The sequence below is a fragment of the Onychostoma macrolepis genome, chromosome 13, assembly GCF_012432095.1.
Source record: "Onychostoma macrolepis isolate SWU-2019 chromosome 13, ASM1243209v1, whole genome shotgun sequence".
Lineage (NCBI taxonomy): Eukaryota > Metazoa > Chordata > Actinopteri > Cypriniformes > Cyprinidae > Onychostoma > Onychostoma macrolepis.
This window is the reverse complement of record NC_081167.1, coordinates 26195066-26216280: the sequence shown is the minus strand read 5'-3', so window position 1 is coordinate 26216280 and position 21215 is coordinate 26195066. Positions and strand designations below refer to the sequence as shown.

Genomic DNA, 21215 nt, shown 5'->3' with positions numbered 1-21215 from the left:
GTTAACAATAGTGCTGTGTATGTTATTTTAGAGCATTTTGCTTCCAGCAAAAACGTAATGCATTCAGAACATGTCCGGTCAGATTTGCACCAACTGGATTTGAAATGCAATTTCCAAAAACATTTGTAGTATGTTTTGAAAAAAAATGCACAGTTGTAGTATGTTTTAAAAATGTGGTCAGTCCAATCGAGTCATGTCTTCCACAGATCACCTCCTTTAAACAGAAAATTCTGTCATCGTCTACCCGCCCACAAGTCACTGTGAACTTAAATCACGTCTTCATGTATAACATGAAGGGGAATTTTACATTGCATTTCAAGGAACATGCATACTGATCAGTTATTTAAAGTAAAGGCAGACATGTTCATGTTATGTGTGTTCTTATATAAATATATAACATGCATAGTGATATTATATATGTATAGCACTGTAATGTTACTAACCATTGCATATTTCAGTTTTGTTCACATAGACTATATTTTTTCTTTCTGACCTTGCTGTCTTTACAGAAGTTATTCTGTTCCAGCCTAACAAGTTCAGGCTCATTTGACCCCATTATTTTATACACTAAGATAAAAATGTTGTCTATACAATGTAAAATCTGTCACTGGTTATCCAGATAATATATTTGACACATAGAATGTTCATAACAGTTTTATGGCTTTATCCAAATACGTTCTTGTTAATTAGTATTATTTGTGCATTAATTTTTCAGTAAGTTAAAAATGTATGGCTATTGCATTGTTTGCTATTGAATTAGTTGAGGGATTAAATTAAAAGCATTAAATGAATTAATGACTGATGACTTTAATAATATGTTTTGTATAGTGTCTGAAGATCTGTGTTATTGTGGTGGAGGTTTTCCTGTGACCTCTGACTGACTGACTGACTGTATGTTCTCAAATATGTGTGTATTTGAGCTCCAGATCAAGTCTTTGTTATCAGGATCTCGTGTTAAAGATTGACTAGAATTGAGAATTATTAACTTTGCATCTACCCTAATACTCATATGGAAATCAATATGTTATGGAATCAATCCTGTCATGAATGAAATCTGTCTGTCCTTAACTTCTTTTGAAAAGATGGACAAACGCGTATAGGGCTGTATCATTCTTTGTCTTGCTCGCGAACACAAACAGGTTTTGCCTGTGTGTGTGTGTGTGTGTGTGTGTGTTTGTGTGTGTGCGCGCGCGTCTGTGTGTGTGTTGGCCGAGATGTGTTTTCCTCTTCCACTGGAGTGAAAGTTACATCGTCTGTCGTTCGTAATGACGGTCTTGCATCGATGAAGGGGTTTCACACAGGGAATTAAGGGCAAACTGCACTTTAACTTGGTAAGTCGACTTTAAATCTAAGTGAGGAAACCTTACCACGTCTTTGTATTTCATAATTGTACTTTTTTTGTTGCTTAGCAGTAGCCTAAGTTTTCTAAACTTGGAGAGCTTTACGATTCGCGACTACAAAATCTTACGGAGTCGCGTCGATTCTCGTGAGAAAGAAAACATGTTTGTGATTAAGTTATCAATCGATTATTTGTAGGCTATTTAAATAAATACAAGAGAGAAAAAACATTTTCAGCCCATAAATGGTGGTCTCACTGTTGTTGCGACACACCCAGAGGTTGTTGAAGCAGATGTGAGATCTTTACCAGAGTCCCTGTCTTTACTCGATCCATTCAGATTCACTTTGCATGACTTACTGATAACGTACAGGATTCGTGCTTTTCGACTGTTTGAAATTATTACAAGTAATATTTGGCTGATATTATAATAGAATGTGAAAGTCCAGAGATATTTTTGCTTGACGTGTTAACTAAAATTACTTAAATGTGTCTTTTAGACTTGAAATGGACTCCGTGATCGTTTATTTGTTCTTCTGTTTTAGTATCCATATTGTATTTAAACCCTTCAGACACACAGGGACACAATTATGACTAAAATTTCTACCTTAAATGCATAATGACCATAAATGACCATAACTGATAATAAATAGGCCTACATAAAAAAAAAAAAGAAGAAGTTTGTGACCATTTGAACAGTTATCGCTAAATATATGATAAAAAAAATATATATTAAAAAAAAAGTTGTAAATGAATTAATTGAAATTATGGTATGATATTATGACTTGTCCTACTTTTATTTATGTAGGCTAGTTTTAGGATATAAATGTAATATTCGATTTCTGGGTTTTTGCAACATTTATAGATTGAGTTAGTAACATCCATTCTTATTGATTTGGATGTCACTGGATGACTAAATAGCTAAATAAATAAATAGCATGTAATTACTCAAAAAAATGTTAATCATTGAAACAGCCTAAAAGGCTTCTTACATGTTTCCATTTATGTGAGCAATCTTTTTTATATTGTTATTATTAAAACAAATTTTATATGTATCCAGCATATTTTTTGTTTGATTGTTTGTTTATATAAAAATGTGTGCATTTACAATAATCCAGCCACATGTTCGATTCATGTTTAATGTAACTGAGGAAGAAAACAAGAGTGGTTGCCCTCACGTGGAATTAATGTGCATTACCATTTTTCTGGTGTTAATTATTCTCTTAACTTTGTCTGCATTGGTGCAGGTGTAAATATGGCTCATCGTTCCCAGTGCTCCTCTACCGGGGACAATCCCCTGGACCCAAACTACCTGCCCCCTCATTACCGTGAGGAGTACCGATTGGCAGTTGACGCCCTGGTTGAAGCTGGCTTGGAGGGCTACTATGGGTTTCTTCAGGAAGCAGATGTAGTTGATTTCTTATCCCGTTCAGAGATTGAGTATATCAAAAGCAGGATGCAGGCTCCGCATCACACTGCCCAACCAGAGAGGAGATACATGGCTGAAGATGTAGATGGCTCTTCTGACACTTACTGGCCGGTACATTCAGACCATGATGCTCCGAGCCTGGACTTAGGCTGGCCACAGCAATACAGATTTGTTGGACCCACTGAGGTCACTACATTGATGAATCCGCCTGACCCCGAGATGCCAAGTATCAAAGAGCAAGTCCGTAGAATGATCAAGAATGCACAACAAGTGAGTTTTGCATGCTGTTCAAATGCAGTAATAAGATATTATTAGTGCATGACAGAAGTCAGTAAATGCAGACTGTCTTCCCTTATTGCTCAGTGATTTTAATCGCTTTGATACTGTTTTCACAAGTAAGCAGTAAGAGCTTAGTACAGCAAACTGGTCATACTAGTTTTTCAGCTGGTCTTTCATTCTAAACTTCATAATGACAGCTATTATGCACTCATTAGGGTTGTAGTATATAATGAGAACTTTGGTTTAATTGGCAAACACATCTGAATTAACTTCTTTTAATTTAGACATTATAACTTCCAGTTAATTCAACTGCAAACAATACAAGTTTTTTGTTTCGATTTGCCTAAAGGTGCAAAATGCAAAATGCTGATTTTATGCCAAATTGACACAAGATCTGTAATGTAATATCATAATAGTTGGTGTGATCAATGATGGCATGAGATGGCATTCAATTACATGCACTGAATAATCACAGTATGCCTCTGTATTGTAAAAGTATCATGCATATTCTGCAGGCTTGTTTTTTTTGTATTTTTTCCTCCAAAATGTTCTTTTGTTAGACTGAATTGACAGTTTTTTATTTTTTTTACTTTGGCAGTCTCTTTCATGAACTTTTGCCAAATGTAAAATAGACTGGGCCATCATTGTTGACAATGTGGTAAACCGAAGTCTAAGTAAACATAAAAGTAGACAGTCTTTCCTGCCCTCCACCTCTTTTCATCTGATAGTGACCTCTTTAGTCAGTTACTGTATGTATGGTTATCCTGCAATGTTGACACTTCACAAGCACAAGCACAAGCCCCCCCCCCAAACAAAACCTGAAACTTGTTCTGATATCATGTCATGCAATGCATAATGTTTTCTTTGAGTAATATATTTTTATTTCTTGTTCTAGGTTATTGCTGTGGTGATGGATATGTTTACAGATGTTGACATCTTTGCTGATATTCTTAGTGCAGCGACACGTGGTGTGGCTGTTTATATTCTTCTTGATGAACTGAATGCTCACCATTTTGTTGGGATGGTGAACAACTGTAGGGTGAATCTGGATGAAATAAAAGTAGGTACTTTTCATAGGTGTTTATCTATATCGAAGTTGAGAGTAGTCCTTAAGAGAGTTTTTTATAGCGATTTTCTAATGATTTATAGATTTACTCAAAATCAGCTTATATATTAATGGCTTTAGCATTATTTTTCTTAAATGAAACAGAAATATCATGACAATTATATGTAACCTCACCAGTAACGGGGAGGATATCAAAGAAGGGCAACAACCACAGTGTGTTTCCTTGCAAATACAACACAATTTATTGGGCACAACAGATAATTAGAAGTGGCAAAAACACAAAAGAAAAAAACAAATAAGGTTAAACCCACTACCAACCATAGGGTTCCCCAGTCATATAAAATGGCAATTCCTCTGTGAAAAAGGATATACACTCAAATCACCACACAAAACCAAATATCACTACAAGTGTCAAAACCCAACACTCACTTAACTCAAACCACTACAAATTGCTCCCCCTCACCTTAGCGGAGTTAACCATGTACAAGAAACTGGGAACCCCAATGTTGTTTGTTGGTTTAAACAAAACAAAACCATACATTAAACCACAACCTCACAATAAATTCAAGCCACTTCATCACAATGTAACACTTAAAGTCATATCTTGAGACCCAACATAAAGCCACCAATATTCTCAATAAAAGTAAACGGCAATCATGCATCATCTGTGTTATTGAATACCTCAACTCAATTCTCTGAAACACCCATCAGTGTATCGCCAGTAAACACACTCCACAAATTACTGCTCACAAGTTAACTAGTTTTTTGCAGTTATCACACAGCCTTAAAACACGCCACACAGCTTCTCCTGCTTAGCACATGGTACCACAAAGAGGAATACCAAAAACTTTGATTTCCTCTTTATAGTAACTAGACTCATGGGATTTGTAGTCCAACTCATTTGTAGTCCTAAACAAGCTTAATATAGAGCCACTACCAATACTACCTCCACCCCATTACATATAGAAATATAATTTCCTATTATAAAAATAATAGGAAAGTACTGTTGCATACTTATTTTGAGTATTTTGTATGAACAATATATGTGAGCGTTATTAAGATTTTATACTGTTTTTACCATTAGATGGTACACTTGGTTGTTTTAAATTAGTACAAATTAATTTATATACTTTTCACTTGCAGTTCATGCGAATAAGAACTGTGTCTGGTAGTACCTATTACTGCAGAACAGGAAAGACCTTCAAAGGTCAGCTGATGGATCGCTTTATTCTGGTAGACTGCAGAGCTGTTTTAAGTGGCAACTATAGGTAAGTACATTTTATCTTTTGAAGTTAATTGCAAACCATAAAAATTCCTTATATGTGTTTTTGGTGTAGTCATTTAATGGGTTGATTAATAAATTTCCTCACTTTGTGTTGCAGCTTCATGTGGTCTTTTGAGAAGATACATCGCTGTCTTGCTCATCTATTTCTGGGACAGCTTGTAACCACCTTTGATGAAGAGTTTCGGATTCTCTTTGCCCATTCAGAGCCACTGGTTGTTGAAAATGTTTTGGCAAATATGCCACACTATGGTGGTGAACCTGAAAGCTACTGCAACACAGAAAAGACCCACATGCCTAACAGACAATATCCAACTATGGGCATGGAATGGGCTGGACGTACTACAGAAGATCATATGAAATTGGGTAACAAAATGTTACCCTGTAGAAGTGAATCCATCCACAGTGCAACAGAAGCAAATCCCTCTGTTCAGAGGCACATGAACCTGCATGCTGCCCAGCAATATAGAGGGGATCATCAATTTATAGAGCATGGAAGGCAAATGAGAGGACCAAATGAAACGGTTGGCTTCAAAAGACATAGCTATGGAAATATACCTGATTACGAATACATGCCCCCTCAAAACCATCCAACAATGAGAGGAAACCAGTACATGGAGGGAGCAATGCCGCAGGGCGACTACTTTGCAAGGGAACCACATATCTACCAGGGAACTGGATTGCAATCTGGTTATGACACGCATGGAAGGTTTAGAGGCCAAGGCCAACACATCGATCAGTTTTCAGCGCCTGTCTACCCTCACGAGGAGGATGAGGCTGAACCACCTGGAGCTTATGACCATATTCAAAGATACCTGAAGTCTCAACCTGCTATGGAGGAAGGACATGGTCCAAAAAATTTATTACCACCTGTGCAGTCCAATCTCAAGAGACATAGCATGGGACAGTCTTATACATGTCAGACCTCCCCAACACAACCAAACCCGCCAGAACAGAAACGTTTCTTAAATGTAAACCGCAAACCACAGGATGTGAGTCAAAAGCAAGGCCTGCGGGACTGGAGGATCAGCTCATACCTCAGTGCATGCGATGATGCTGGAGAGCTGGATTTAGCTGAACTTGAAGGATCCACTGCATGTGATGACATTCCATGTTTTGTAAAGGAAGCTCCTTGTGGCCCGGTATGTGCTGAAATTAGACCAGGAAATAGAGAGTTTAACAGGATACCTTCACCTAGGGAAAATCCCATGTTTGTCCAAATTCAAAATTATTCTATTGTGCCTGACAGTTTAGCTAATCCTACATCTGATTTATCACACATAAATATCAAAACAACACCAGCATCAACTTCAGAGTCTTCTTGCACCACCGAGGGTGACAAAGCAGAGGAGACGCAGAATAGAGAACCTAAAGAGACTAACCGGATAAGTGAAGAGTTCCTCAAGAGGAAACCCAGCCGACCTGTCCAGAGGAGTTCCAGACTGAGGCACTCGCTGATATTCAGTTCAAATCTGGAGCTACATACGTCAGAAGAGATGAAAGATACTGCTGGAGAAAAAGATGGGGATGAAACTTCAAAACTTTCAGCTCGTGTGTCACAAATCTTCGATAAAAGGAGGACTGGTTCTCCATTTCAACCATTTCAGTGGAGCAATTTTGCAAAGTCAGCCACATTTGATAACTCCACCTCAGAGTCTGCACAACCTGAGGATGAACTGAACAAAATGGGTGAAAATTCTGATGTAGATAAGGTTGAAACCTGCCAAAATATTCGAAAGAATTCATTAAAGGGTGATCTGCAAGAAAAAGACCTGCCACAAACAGTTCCTGAAAAAAATAGCCAAAGGGATGAATGTCCATCTAATTTATTGCAAAAGCCATCTTCTTTCATAGATATGAATGACCCTGACTGTAGACTGAGGTATTTCAAAGAGTTAGCAGCCAAACGCAAACTTGCAACAGAAAAGGCTTCTCAGAGCAATCCAATGAAAGCCACCCAAACGTTTACTCTACCAGAGAAACCTTTAGCTAATGATGCAGATAAAAAAACAGGGCCTGTTTTCAAGACCCCAGCAACTCCACTCAAGTCAAAAAATACCCCTGCCACAGTAACAGGGATCAAAGAAACCTATAAAGACACCAAATATGAGGAATCGAGTAAAGACATCCTACATAGAGCCACTGATGCTGAAAAAATTAGATTTAAGAAAAAACTTGCAGAAGAGTCTGGCTCAACTTTAAAAAATTTCAAGGGAGACATTGATCAAGCTCTAAAACCTGTTGAAGAGGCAAGAACAGCATCTACATCTAAAAAACAGACACCCCCCTTTTTAAACATTGTTTCACAAAAGCCTCTCTGTGCCTTACAAAATCAAGTAGATTCTGTTGCATTAGATACTACCTCAACAGAATCTGGCCTCAACCAATATCATATTCCTAAAGAAACAGATCCCTCCCATGCCATTCTGACTGAGGGTTGTCCTCCTGTTAAGTTACCACAGACAAAGTGTGTGTCACCACTACGCACCACTCCAAATGAGGGAAGTCCATATGCAAAAGATTCCCAAATTCTTGCACAGAGCTTAACCAATATTTCTAGCACATGTTCTGATACTGTGCCTCTTGGTTCTAATTCAACAGCAAACCTGGCAATTGTAGATACTTGTGTACCTTCAAAAAATGACCACAAAAATACAGTTCCCTCCCCAGAATTTCCTACAACTGGAATTAGTTCCACTGAACACCCCAATGCAACAAAGGCTGACCCCTCTCAACACCTCAATGAAACTGGGGCAGATTTTTCTAGACACTTCACCGCAGTAGGGGCTGAACCATCTACAGCAGAAAATGTGCATTCCCAACACCACTCTACAACAGAGAAAAACGCTTCTCAACAGCATACTTTAATGGAAACAGACTCTTCCATACCACCAGCTACCACAGAAAGTGAACCCTCACAAAAATCTACTCCAACAGAGGCAGACCATTCTCAACACACTCCTACATCTAAAACAGACTATTTTCAACAGCCTACTGCAGTGAGAAAAGAGTTTTCCCTGCACCCCACTGCCACAGAATGTGGAACTTCAGAACACCTCACTGGAGCAGAGATGGACTCTTCTCAGCTGTCTGCTGCATCTGTGGAAGACTATATGCAACACCACGTGGCAAAAGAAAGTAAACAATCCCTAAAGCCCACTGCATCAGGTACACAACCCTTCATACAGCCAAATGCTTCTGCTGCAGCCTCTTCACAACATTCCAGTGCAATGGAGACAGACTCCTCCCAGCAGCCCACTGCGACAGCCAAAGACTCTTCTCAACACCCCACTGCAACAGGCACAGATTCTTCTCAGCAACCCATTGGAAAGGAGACAGACTCTTCTCAAAAGCCTATCGCAATGAAGACAGACACTTCTCAGCAGTCCACTGCATCAATGGTAGACACCATCAAAGAGCTAATTGCATCAGAGGCAGACACTCCCCAGTCCCACACTGCAACAAAAAGTGACCTTTCCACAGAACCTTTCAAACAACTACCTTTATTGGGGGCAGGCACTTCTCAACAGCCCACTGCAACAACCACAGGTTCTACCCAGCAGCCCACTATAACAATCACAGACTCTTCCCAGCAGCCCGCTGCAACACTGACAGACTCTTCCCCGGAGCCCACTGGCTCTTCCAGGAAGCCGGCTGCAGCAGACAAAGACTCCTCCCAGAAGTCCACTTCAACAGTCACAGACTCTTCCCAGCAGCCCACTGCAACAGTCACAGACTCTTCAGACGCAGACTCTTCCCAGCAGCCCACTGCAACAGTCACAGACTCTTTCCAGCAGCCCACTGTAACAGTCACAGACTCTTCAGGCACAGACTCTTCCCAGCAGCCCACTGTAACAGTCACAGACCCTTCAGGCACAGACTCTTCAGACGCAGACTCTTCCCAGCAGCCCACTGTAACAGTCACAGACTCTTTCCAGCAGCCCACTGTAACAGTCACAGACTCTTCAGATGCAGACTCTTCAGACGCAGACTCTTCCCAGCAGCCCACTGCAACAGTCACAGACTCTTTCCAGCAGCCCGCTGTAACAGTCACAGACTCTTCAGGCACAGTTTCTTCCCAGCAGCCCACTGTAACAGTCACAGACCCTTCAGGCACAGACTCTTCAGATGCAGACTCTTCCCAGCAGCCCACTGTAACAGTCACAGACTCTTTCCAGCAGCCCACTGTAACAGTCACAGACTCTTCAGGCACAGACTCTTCCCAGCAGCCCACTGCAGCAGAGACAGACTCTTCCCATAAGTCCACTTCAACAGTCACAGACTCTTCCCAGCAGCCCTCTGCAACAGAGACAGATTCTTCCCCTGAGGCCACTGCAGCAGTCACAGACTCTTCCCAGAAGTCCACAGCAACAGTCACAGACTCTTCTCAGCATTCCATTGTAACAGACACAGGCTCTTCACAACAGCCTGCTGCAACAACCACAGACTCCTTCCAGCAGACTTTTGCAACAGAGACAGACTCCTCCCAGCAGCCCGCTACAAAAGAGACAGACCTTTCCCAGACACACACTGTAACAGCCACGGACTCTTTCCAGCTGTCCATTCCAACAGAGACTGATTTGTCCCAGCAGCTCACTATAACAGAAAGTGAATTTTCCCAAAATCCCACCAAAATGGAGACGGAGACTTCCAAACATCCTATTAAAACAGAAAATGAATCCCTTCAAGACATCACTGCAACAAAATCTGACTCTCTGAATGAGAAAAAAGATGATAACTTATCTGAAGCCTTTAGCAAACTAATACCCATTCTAGAGGCTAACGTTACTCAAAAAGACAATAGCATATCTCAAAATGCAATCATCACAGACTTAAGTTCCCCAGCTAAACATTCCCAATCTGATACTGTTACACCTTGTGATAGCCAAGTGGAACTAAACCAAACACAAGCATGTATAACTCATACAGTAAAAGACACAGACAATGGTGCTTTAACTAGACTTGATTCAATGGAGGTGAGCTCAACTCAGCCTCAAGGTTCACCAGAACCTTGCTTGTCCTCGGATGAGATCAACTCAACTCAGGGAATAACACAATTACAATCTAGCTTATCATCAAATCCTATGGAATTTAGTTGTCAAAAAGACTCAAAGCCTGAGAAAACAGATGGGTGCCAGACATCTGACACCATTACAGAGCAAACTGAGAGTCATGACACTCCAGCTATAGATGCAGAGCCTCAGATAGAAGTTTCTACAGCAATAGACTCTAACGGGGTTGACAAAACGAAACAAACAACACCAGAGATAGAAAACACTGTGACTAACATTACAGACGTGTCAGAAAAATCACATTTGACTGTGCACAGTAATTCAGAAAATCAGTCTTCTGTTGCAGAGAATGCAAAACCGATTGTGTCTGCCCATCAGACATCTACTGCAAATGTTATCTCTTGTAGCAACCTTAGAGATGACACTAAAGTTCTTTTAGAGCAAATTTCAGCAAAAAACCAAAGCAGATCTTCCCTGTCCAAGCAGACTCTTGCTGCACCCAATGAAGCCAAAAAGACTGAGGTTAGCTCTGCAGATAAATTACTCTCAAATTATTCAGGAAGGCCCTGGTCCTCCAAGACTACACCAGAAGAGCGGGAGATGGTACTACAAAAGATGGAGCAAATGCGTAAAGAGAGGAAGGTCTACAGTCGTTTTGAAGTATGTTGTAGGATTTATTTCATATGAATTCAAAATTTCTGAAAATATTGATTGTCTGTTGATTCAATGTCTGAAAGCACAATATCCAAAAGACTGAAGTTCAATGTTTAAATGTAAATTTACATTTCCTTACATTACTCAAGCATTTGTATTTGGTGTTTTCACAGGCCTCATGAATTGAACCATTGGAAGAGGTGCTCCACCGATGAACAATAAGAGGGATGCGATTTTGCCAGATTTTTTCATTCTTAAAGTCTTACCTCATAACTGTGAACCTGCACAAACTTGGATTGAAGTGTTTTATAACTTCTGATTATACCAAAGAGTACTGCCTATATTGAGAGAGTGGAAATCCCTGCAGGGCTTAACAAGCTATGCAGATGATCTGGATGACAAATACAGGAACTTTACCAGCTGGAATAAGCTTTTGATAGGGCAGGTATTTCTTAGTGTGTATATCGCCTATATAGTATAGCTGTGAAACACATTTCTAAATCTTCTGTAGTTGGGAGTTCTATATCAAGAAATTATGATCTGTTATAAATACTGTAAATAGAGAGTAACAAAAACGAGGAGTTCATTAAAAATGGAGCTGCCAGAGACAGAGCATATGAGCGATGTGGAACGGGGGAGGAGTTGCATGATATTGCCAGGAGCAAGAAGCAGGTTTTCTGAAAGTCTCCAACATCGTTCTGATTCTGCTCCAACATGTTAACAGAGTCAGACTATTGTTCGTGTTTCAATACAGCATAAAACTTTTCTCCAAGGTTTTTTTTTTCTTTTTTTTTCCAATTAATATAGGTATTTTGTGACCAGGTGTTTTTCACTGATATTAAATACCAACACTGAAAGAACCTCATAGTGAATCAGTAACTAGGCACACATTTTTCTGTGTAGTGAACTTGAAGCAGTGAGCTGGAGCAAAATGATCAAAGGATGCTTTGAGGAGGGAAAAGGGAAATTGCTCAGTCATATGGTCTGGCGAGATAATAGAAAAGGACATTCCACTAGATGATTCATTTAAGTGTTTACTAGTCCATCAGTTGATTGTGCAAACTAAAGATATGCCACTGTAAAATCCATTCTGTTGGTTTATGTTGATGCACAACAGAAACTCCTAAAGCACATGTTTTTGAGTCCACGTAACATATTAATGAGGATAGCATGCAGCACCTTTTACTAAAAGGAGTTTCTTAATATACCAAATGTATACAAAAATGTGTAATATTATGAATTTAGGATGAAATATTGATTTATTTAAATTGTGAAATCCGTTTGTCAACATTTGTCCGTGTATTAAGACTTGCATCTGTTTTTGATGGAGGTTCCCATAAGCTACATGTGTAATATGTGTAACTAATAATGTCTGTTACATGTTCCCACCTGTTCCAAAAGTTGTATGTTTAAATCATGTTTAGAGCAGAATGAGTAATACTACGCTGATATAAACTAAAATAAAACTAGAACATAAGACATGTTCTTCAAATATTAATATCTCAAACGTGTGTTATTTGTTTTTGTCAGAACAGTTATGAAACTAAATGCTCCGTGGGAAGGAATTTATCACACAGACAAAAAAAAAAAAAAAGTGTTTATTAATCTTCTGATGAAAGACTCGTTTACACAATGTCTGTTTTTGTTCAATCTGTAATCATTCCCCTTTGGTACAATTATGGGTGTTTTATATGAGAACATCTTGATAGTTGACTCAAAAATCTACATTCTCGGTCCCACTTTATATTAGGTGGCCTTAACTACTATGTACTTACATTTAAATTAATCATTTGATACAATGCACTTATTGTGTACATACATGTTTTTACATTGTACTTATATTTTAAAAAATACCAATATGTAGTTACATCTGTAATTAATTTATGTAATTCCATTTATAATTACTCTGTTGACCCATCCCTTACACCTAAACCCACCCTTAAACCTAGTCATACCACCAAACCTGTCCCTATAACCTTACCCGTATCCCACCTCAATAGCAGCAAAAGTGTTTTGCAATACAATAAGTACATTGTACTTATTTTTTGATGTAAGTACATAGTAGTTAAGGCCACCTAATATAAAGTGGGACCAAATTCTCTTATCATTTACCTTCATGCCATTCCAAACCTATGTGACTTTCTTCTGTGGAACAGAAAGAAAACAGGTGAAACATGATAAATGATGACAGAAATGTTATGGTCTTTAAAGTCAACAAATATTGCAGTGAATGGGGGCTATAGACCATGTTACAACTTGTAGTAAGTATCACCTTTAGAAAAAACCGTGAGCTTGTTTATGTGACATCACTGATCTTTAATTAGCTACTCAGGCAGGTTTGAGTCTTGCTGCAAAAATGTGAGCCATGCAGTTATGCTTAAATAAACCAAATTACAGAACATATTTTTTTTTTAGCCTGTGATATTTAAGAATGTGTTACATAATTGTGCTTGGAGTGAAGAAAAATACTTAGCATGTATGATAACAACAGAAAAACACAAGGCCCTTTGTGAGTATTTGCACTTTTATAACACCATGCCAAATTAGCTAGTCAGTTTAGGCTAATCTCTCAATATAAGCTTTATTCTCATAAATCTGAATTAGTTCCCCTGGCATTTCTTAAAGTCTCTTGCAGCTGAGGGGAGAACTCAGTTCTTGGTGATGAAATTTGTATTTCAGTAACAGACTGTAAGACTGCAGACATGACTGGCATGTTGAAGAAATTTTACCACATAGTTGCTTTCAGCTGGTATATCTTTGTCCTTCAGTCTCTTTATACAAAACGAAATTCAGATATACCACCTGGGATATTTGTCTATGGCGGACCCTGGAAATACCTCACATTTTTAAACCTGGTAAGGTGCCAGCCTTGTGAGAACACTTTTACATTGTTCTGATAAGACACAATACTGGAGGTTGCTTGTGAATGTTTCATTTCTCAGGTCTTACAGATAGTGTTTTTTGGACTGGCATCTGTGAATGACCTTCAGCCTGTTGGGAAAGGCTCCAAAATGTCACTTCTTTGCCTCAGCAAGGACTTTCTCTTTTCTGTATTTGCGTTTCCAGTGGGAATGGTGAGTTTGGATATTAATAATATTGGATATTGGATATTACTAGTTAGTATGACTTTTATGCCAAAACTGATGTAGGCTACTAAATAGTACTGTTTCGTGTATATAATATACTTCACGTGTGAAGAGTGCGTTGTGCCAGTCATCTAGAGATTAGATTAGTATATACTCTCAGAAAAAAAGGTCAATTTACCCCTATAAAATACATATTAGTACCTTAAATGTACATCTAGTCTACTTTAAGTCTACATTTTAGTAGTCTACCTTTAAAAAGTGTACCGCCTCAGTGACAGATTTTGTACCTTTTTCCCCAGAGTGTAGCTACAGTTCAGGGGTCTGAACAAGTGTCGCTCAGTATTGTTGTCAGGATCATTATTCCTATTATGTTTTCCGACCAAACCATAAATGATCAAATCTAATTTGTATGCTCAAATTTAATTCAATACGAAGTACTGTGGCTGCACGTAAAGGTCTTTAAATGAATACCATAGTGCTGCCATGGTACTCCAATGGTGATTTTTGGTACTTTTTTTGTTAATAACTACAGAAATTGGATGTTGCATGCATAAGTAGATCTAGATCGTCACTTACTGTTGTTGAATAGAGTCCATCAGAACCCATTAAATGCTGCTTCTAGATAGACAATTTAGACATTTAGATTTAACAGAAATGCATAGAAATGTAACCAATGAATGTGCACCATCTACTGGTGGTTAATAGTAATAACGCTTTTTTTATTGCATAATAATGCATAAGACTGAATACACATCAGTTCTTCAAGCTTTTATAAAATTTACTAAATAAGTAAATTTACTTAATAAGTAGTTTCTTTACAATTGTGTGCATCTTCTTCTTCTTATTGTTATACATTTATTTGAATTGTTTTAAGTTTGTAGTTCTGCTGTTTTGGCTGATTTTTGCCTACGATCGACAACTGGTCTATCCAGCTTCGTTGGACAGCCTCTTCCCTCCATGGATGAATCATGCTATGGTTTGTTCTCTATAATGTATGATATATTTTTAAAAATGTCAATTAAATAATCTTCCTTCACAATTAAATTGACCTTTTGATTCATAGACTGACTAATACAGATGACTTTGTATGCTTGACTCCTAGCACACTTTTGTTCTCCCAATCGTGTTTGGCGAGATCCTGGTGGAGCCACATATCTATCCTAAAACGAAGAATGGTTTGACTGCTTTGGGATTTGTTAGTCTTGCTTACTTGGGATGGTGAGTTATGATTATGTGGGTGACTGTGCTAGTTATGAAACTATTTGCCAGCAACACTAATACATATTCTCCCTCTCTTTTAGGGTGGCTTGGGTGTATTTAACGGTGGGAATCTGGGTTTACCCTATACTGGGGCTGTTCAGCAGCTCAGGATTGACCATCTTCTTCTTTTTTAACATGCTTGTGCTGGCGCTGCTGTACTTACTGGGACAAACTTTGAACCGTAAAGTTTGGGGTGAGAAAAGAGCAGAATCATATTACTGAGTTGTATTTTCATTATATATTTTTATCTATTGGAATATTTGTGAGAAATATTGTGGCAGCCACATAAATACTTAACCAATACCAATTTGCTAATTAATATTTCCTTTTACTCTCACAGGGAAAGAACATCCAAAATTTACAAGAACATGATCACACATGATTCCTGTAAAAGTGTTCTGGTGAATTATGAATATCTGATATGGACCATTTCCAAGTGATTTGAGTGGCGTCAGTGCAGATGTCTGATGCTGCTCATTTGTAATAAGTACACTTGCATTATCATAGTTTTGTGTGTTTTTTTATCTGTGACCACTTTATGCTAACGTAAATGTGAAACTACAATATGTATCTGATGTTATAGAGACATTTCTGGGAACTTGCTGTGATAATCCTCTAACATTTATTGAACATGTTAAATCAAAAACTGCAATAAAAGTAGTAATAAATATTTAAAATATATTTATTTCATACTTAGGTATAGTGCAAATCTATTAACATATTTACTTACATACTCGAGACTTACTCATATAAAAATGATAATTAAACTTTATTTGGAGTACTTCTGCACAATGCACATTTCTTAATATTAAGCCTAAAATGTGTTTTAATGTCACTGTTGATGAGGATTGTATGATTTTTGAATAATATCAGTCTTTAAATGCAAGATGTTTAAAGTGTGCCTAAAGTATACTTGCAATAGTTCCACTTTAGCACAATCAAGCACTACATCCGCCCAATTAAAGTGCATTAAGTACAAATTTAGTTGTTAGTTGTTCCAATTTAGCAGACTTTAAGTATAGCAGTTTAGTATACCAAAAGTACAACTGAAGGGTATTTTTAAAAAGCATATACATATATAAATGTATTTGTAGCATGAAACAAATGCACAAAAATAAATTTCACATACATTTTAATATATTGAATTTGTATAACGCTCAACATGACTTTGTTAAACTGTTTATACATTATAGCTTCATATCTTAAACGGAATTGCTTCAGTAAATTTCAGATCTGTCTTTGGAAACTTTGAATTTTGGGTTAAAGATGCCAAATATTTTCTGAACATAGTGCATGTATGTTTAATGTATGCTGATCCAAATGTTAGAAACATTTTCTACCCTAGAGAATGTTTGTTCTTCATGGAAATTGGTGCTAGCATCATATAATTTCTTCATTATAGATCATTCATTATATCGTCCATTTCACCGGAGTCTATCAGAACAGATGATTCAGATGTTTTGGATATGATTTCATGAGAAAGTGCTTCACAGTATTTGGTTTGGGAGGACAACAGTCACATGTTTCCTTGAATAATCAGTAACCGAAGTAAAAGAAAACCTGTCAGGTTTCCTTAAACAGGGTTAATAATCAGGAAGCGAAACTCATAATCATCCAGATGACTCTTCCCCTCTCAGGATGAACTTCCTCGCAGATCTCTATATTCTTTTATATGGTGCAGAGTGTTTGGATCCGCATCTACCAGCCCGACAGAGAGGAGTCTAACGATGAGATGAACTTCCTGATCGTTCATTCTCCACTGCAGGAAAACAATCAGATATTAATGTGTATCCTTCAGTCAGCAGTAAGAGAACGTGATAGATTTTTAGATATATAGCCAACTACCTTGTTTATGTAAAGTATTTTTTTTTCTTGGAAGGCATTTCCAACTTTGGCATGTATCTGGTTTGGAGACAATACAGTGAATAAACATGTAAGACAACATTGCAAGTGCTTTTGAGCAGAACAGTAGCATTAAAACACTGTTTATCCACCTTCCTGTTCTGAACTGATGATTGACAGCTATAAAGCTACTGAATTTATCGCTTTAATGCAGTTCCAAGACGCTCAAGAATGACTCTTCTCGAACTGTAAACAGTACAAAGACCAAACTAACACATAACATCAGCATTATGTAAGTGTTAACTCCCTCTCCACCTGCTTTTGTCATATTTTTCTCTTCTGACTAGTTCTCCCAACAATAGATGTAATAGCGAGATAATAGTGTATAATTTGCTGCTGACCATTGCATCCAGATTAACCAGTTTTGAAAACATTTTTAAACATTTCCTCTCACCTGACTCAGACCATGTGACATGCACTGAATGATGACAATTAGCCCCAAAACAATCTGTAGAAAGAAACATTTTAATTTTCGTGAAAAATTCAGAAAAATGTGTTTGCAAAAAGATCCAAATTAAAGAAAAATGCATAAGTGAAAGAGAGACGATAAAAATGACACACTCTAGTCTGGAATATTGAAGATTTGATTGATTGATTTATTTAAAATGATTTTAAAAGAAGTCTCATGCATTTATTTAATCAAAAATACAATAAAAACAGTATATTGTGAAATATTGATACAAATTAAAAGAACTGTTTTTGTTAATATAATTTAAAATGTAATATGTATATAAGTTGTTGTTTACATAATTTATGTGTGTGTACTGTATATATTTATTAGCCTATGTTAATAAAAATACAAACACACACAATATATATATTGAAAATATTTACATGTATATATTTATATTCATATAATCTATATTGTATATATAAATATATTTAATATATAAACATAACATATTTTTCTTAAATATATACATGTATGTGTGTGTATTTATATATACATAATAAATATACACAGTACACACACATGCATTTTGTAAACAAAAACTTTTATTTTGGATAGATCAATCGTGATTAATCGTTTGACTAATATATATATATATATATATATATATATATATATATATATATATATATATTACGTTAAGAATATATATAATTTCTGCTTTCATTGGAGTTCATGCACTCTGCATTTATGTATCAACATAATAGACTGCTAGAAAAACTCAGAACCTCAGAGATACTGAAAGAGAGCCTTTGTGGCTGATAGATCTGGTGTCCCCTAAAATACTGATTGATTTTTAGTTTATATATATATATATATATATATATATATATATATATATATATATATATATATATAAACACACAGACAATAAAAATAAGATGAGAATAAAAAATATTCATATGTAAATATAATTAAACAAAATTATAATAATAATAATAATTTGAAACATAAACGACACACAGACAATAAAAATAAGATGAGAATAAAAAATACACATATGTAAATATAAATAAACAAAAAATTATAATTTGAAACATATACAGTATATACAGTTGTGCTATAGATGATAGAGTGGGATAGAATAGAAGGAGATGAAGGGATGTACTAGGATGGAGGTGGTAGCAAATAAATATAAGGTTATTGCACAAAAAGCTGGTAAACTTACCCCCGCAATGTACAACATGAGTGTTTCTTTGTGTGTTCCTCTTGCGTGTGTTTGTCTCTGTTCAGTGCTGTGATATATAATAAGCTGAAAGGCCATCGTGTGAACAGAACCAGATGTACAGGTTTAACACGTATGTCAAACCCCACGGTGACAATGCCAGACAATCATGAGCTTTCCACACACACTGACAGCTGGAAAATCACACTGACGCACAGTTCTGTGACACAATTCTGGACAATTGACGTTGTTTTTAGAGCAACAATTAGACCCCAGTGTTTTTCTTTTCATTAGTAAAGAGGGTTTCATCAGAGGTAATGGCACATGTGAAGTCTTACATTCATGTGAGAGGTGACGCACAACATTATACTTCAAGCATCACAAACCAATCAACAAAGAACTATCTCCTTATCAAGATGTTGTTTCATTATGTTACACAATTCTGTAGGTTCTTCAGATCAGAATACTAGTTTAAAGCAGTTGTTTTTCGAAAGAACTTGAGAATAAAAAGTTCTTGACCTACAAGTTTTCCCTTGGTATCAGTCTGTTTTAAAATTGTTATTTTTAGAATCACCAAAATACAGAGCAAACACTTGACTGTAAAGTTTTTTTTATTTATTTTTTTTAAGTTTTTTTTTTTTCTTGTAGAAAAACAGGTCTTAGCAGGGGTTTCCTCGTGCTGCTTTTTTTGTTCAGAAGAAAAGTGAAAGAGATAATATATACACAGTGTTGGAAAGGTTACTTTGGAAATGTAATAGTTTACAGATTACAAGTTACACTATCTAAAATGTAATAAGTAGTGTAACTATTTCAATTACTTTATTAAAGTAATGTACATTGATTACATTTGATTTTTTTTTCTAATGTTTTCAACTGTCAATCATTTTCAAACATGTAAACCAGACAGCATTAAGCTTACAGTTGCACCTCAACACTAATTACTGTCAGACTTTTGAAATCCTTCATCACTTGAATTAAGATTATAATCATTTCATTTTAAAGCACAGCCACCACAAAATCAGACTTACATAAAGATCATTTTGAGGTTAAATACAGGAAATAGTTTAGTAGTTACAATACTGTTTTTGAAATCAAATCTTTGCATAGTTATGACAGGAAACACTGCAATGGTTTGGAATAAACAGCTGATCTTAAGAAATAAAGCATATATATGAACCCAAATAGAAGATAAAATTGTCGAATAAGCATGTGTCCTGAAACTCCTGAAACATTGGTGTCTCATATTTAGAGCAGCCACTGCAATTTATAAAAGAAATCAATTAAATCCGGATGTGGGTGTGTGCAAATAAATAAATAAATAAATAAAAAATCAGAGGTTACCCCCTTTGTAATCATTAACATTTTCATAAGTAACTGTATTTTTTTTTTATTAACTGTAACTGATTGCAATTACATTTATTTTGGGTTACACTTTATTTTAAGGTGTCTTTGTTACAGTGTAACTATACATTTAAGTACTGAGTAATGATAATTAACTACATGTACTTACTATACGGTTAGAATTAGGGTTTGGTTTAGGGCTACTTGCATGTAATTATGCATAATTTAGTGTTATTATAATAGTAAGTACATGTAACATGTGCAACAAGGACACCTTAAAATAAAGTGTTACCTTTTTGTAATAACTACTTTTGTAGTAACTACTTCCCATCACTATATATAAGTAAATTCAGTGAAAATCCAAGAATAAAGGTGTGATAATCAAACTGTTACTGTTCAGAAAGAAAGAAAACAGTACAGTTTTTCATTACTGTGATCTTGATAATGATACAGATGGACAGACTTTAGACCAATAAAACCAGTATCTACCTTTGAACTGGAACAGTGCTTAATGCTTTCACACAGACACACACACACACACACACACACACAGACAGACAGACAGACAGACACACACACACACACACACACACACACACACACACACACACAGACAGACAGACAGACAGACAGACACACACACACACACACACACACACACACACACACACACACACAGACAGACAGACAGACAGACAGACAGACACACACACACACACACACACAGGAATGTTGTCATGACAACAGGGCATTTGGACTAAAACCATTTAGAGCATGTTAAATTCATTTTTAGGAACTGGTGTGGAGCCTTTGGTGAATAAATATAGAAAACCTGCAACATTAAGATGAAGAAAGTGAAGGAAGAGTTAAAAGGCAAGTGGTTTATACGAGGATATAACAGTAACAAATTGTACACTGATGAAGAATGCACATTTATTTTTCACATGCATCA

The 21215-nt window shown here is 36.6% G+C and overlaps 2 protein-coding genes across 2 annotated transcripts; both read left to right on the top strand.

The window, feature by feature from the left end:
* The first annotated feature begins 1194 nt into the window (after window positions 1-1194).
* fam83ha (family with sequence similarity 83 member Ha) lies at window positions 1195-12552 on the top strand. The gene is made up of 6 exons (XM_058794779.1): window positions 1195-1331; window positions 2584-3035; window positions 3940-4104; window positions 5254-5378; window positions 5493-11064; window positions 11232-12552. The coding sequence occupies exons 2-6, from the start codon at window positions 2592-2594 to the stop codon at window positions 11238-11240; spliced, it is 6315 nt and encodes a 2104-aa protein (XP_058650762.1). The 5' UTR covers window positions 1195-1331; window positions 2584-2591; the 3' UTR covers window positions 11241-12552.
* A 1181-nt stretch (window positions 12553-13733) lies between these two features.
* Window positions 13734-16013, top strand: LOC131552473 (androgen-dependent TFPI-regulating protein). Its single transcript, XM_058796288.1, has 6 exons — window positions 13734-13913; window positions 14001-14132; window positions 15019-15120; window positions 15247-15362; window positions 15446-15597; window positions 15745-16013. Exons 1-6 carry the CDS (start codon window positions 13761-13763, stop codon window positions 15774-15776), a joined length of 687 nt encoding a protein of 228 aa, XP_058652271.1. The 5' UTR covers window positions 13734-13760; the 3' UTR covers window positions 15777-16013.
* The last annotated feature ends 5202 nt before the right edge of the window (window positions 16014-21215 follow it).

Coding starts and splice junctions, on each gene's coding strand:
- LOC131552473 (XM_058796288.1), top strand. CDS start 13,761: ATGACTGGCATGTTGAAGAAATTTTACCACATAGTTGCTTTCAGCTGG. Junction 14,133..15,018: donor TTGCGTTTCCAGTGGGAATG/GTGAGTTTGGAT, acceptor AATTGTTTTAAG/TTTGTAGTTCTGCTGTTTTG. Junction 15,598..15,744: donor TTTGAACCGTAAAGTTTGGG/GTGAGAAAAGAG, acceptor TTACTCTCACAG/GGAAAGAACATCCAAAATTT.
- fam83ha (XM_058794779.1), top strand. CDS start 2,592: ATGGCTCATCGTTCCCAGTGCTCCTCTACCGGGGACAATCCCCTGGAC. Junction 4,105..5,253: donor TGAATCTGGATGAAATAAAA/GTAGGTACTTTT, acceptor TTTCACTTGCAG/TTCATGCGAATAAGAACTGT. Junction 5,379..5,492: donor GTTTTAAGTGGCAACTATAG/GTAAGTACATTT, acceptor TTTGTGTTGCAG/CTTCATGTGGTCTTTTGAGA.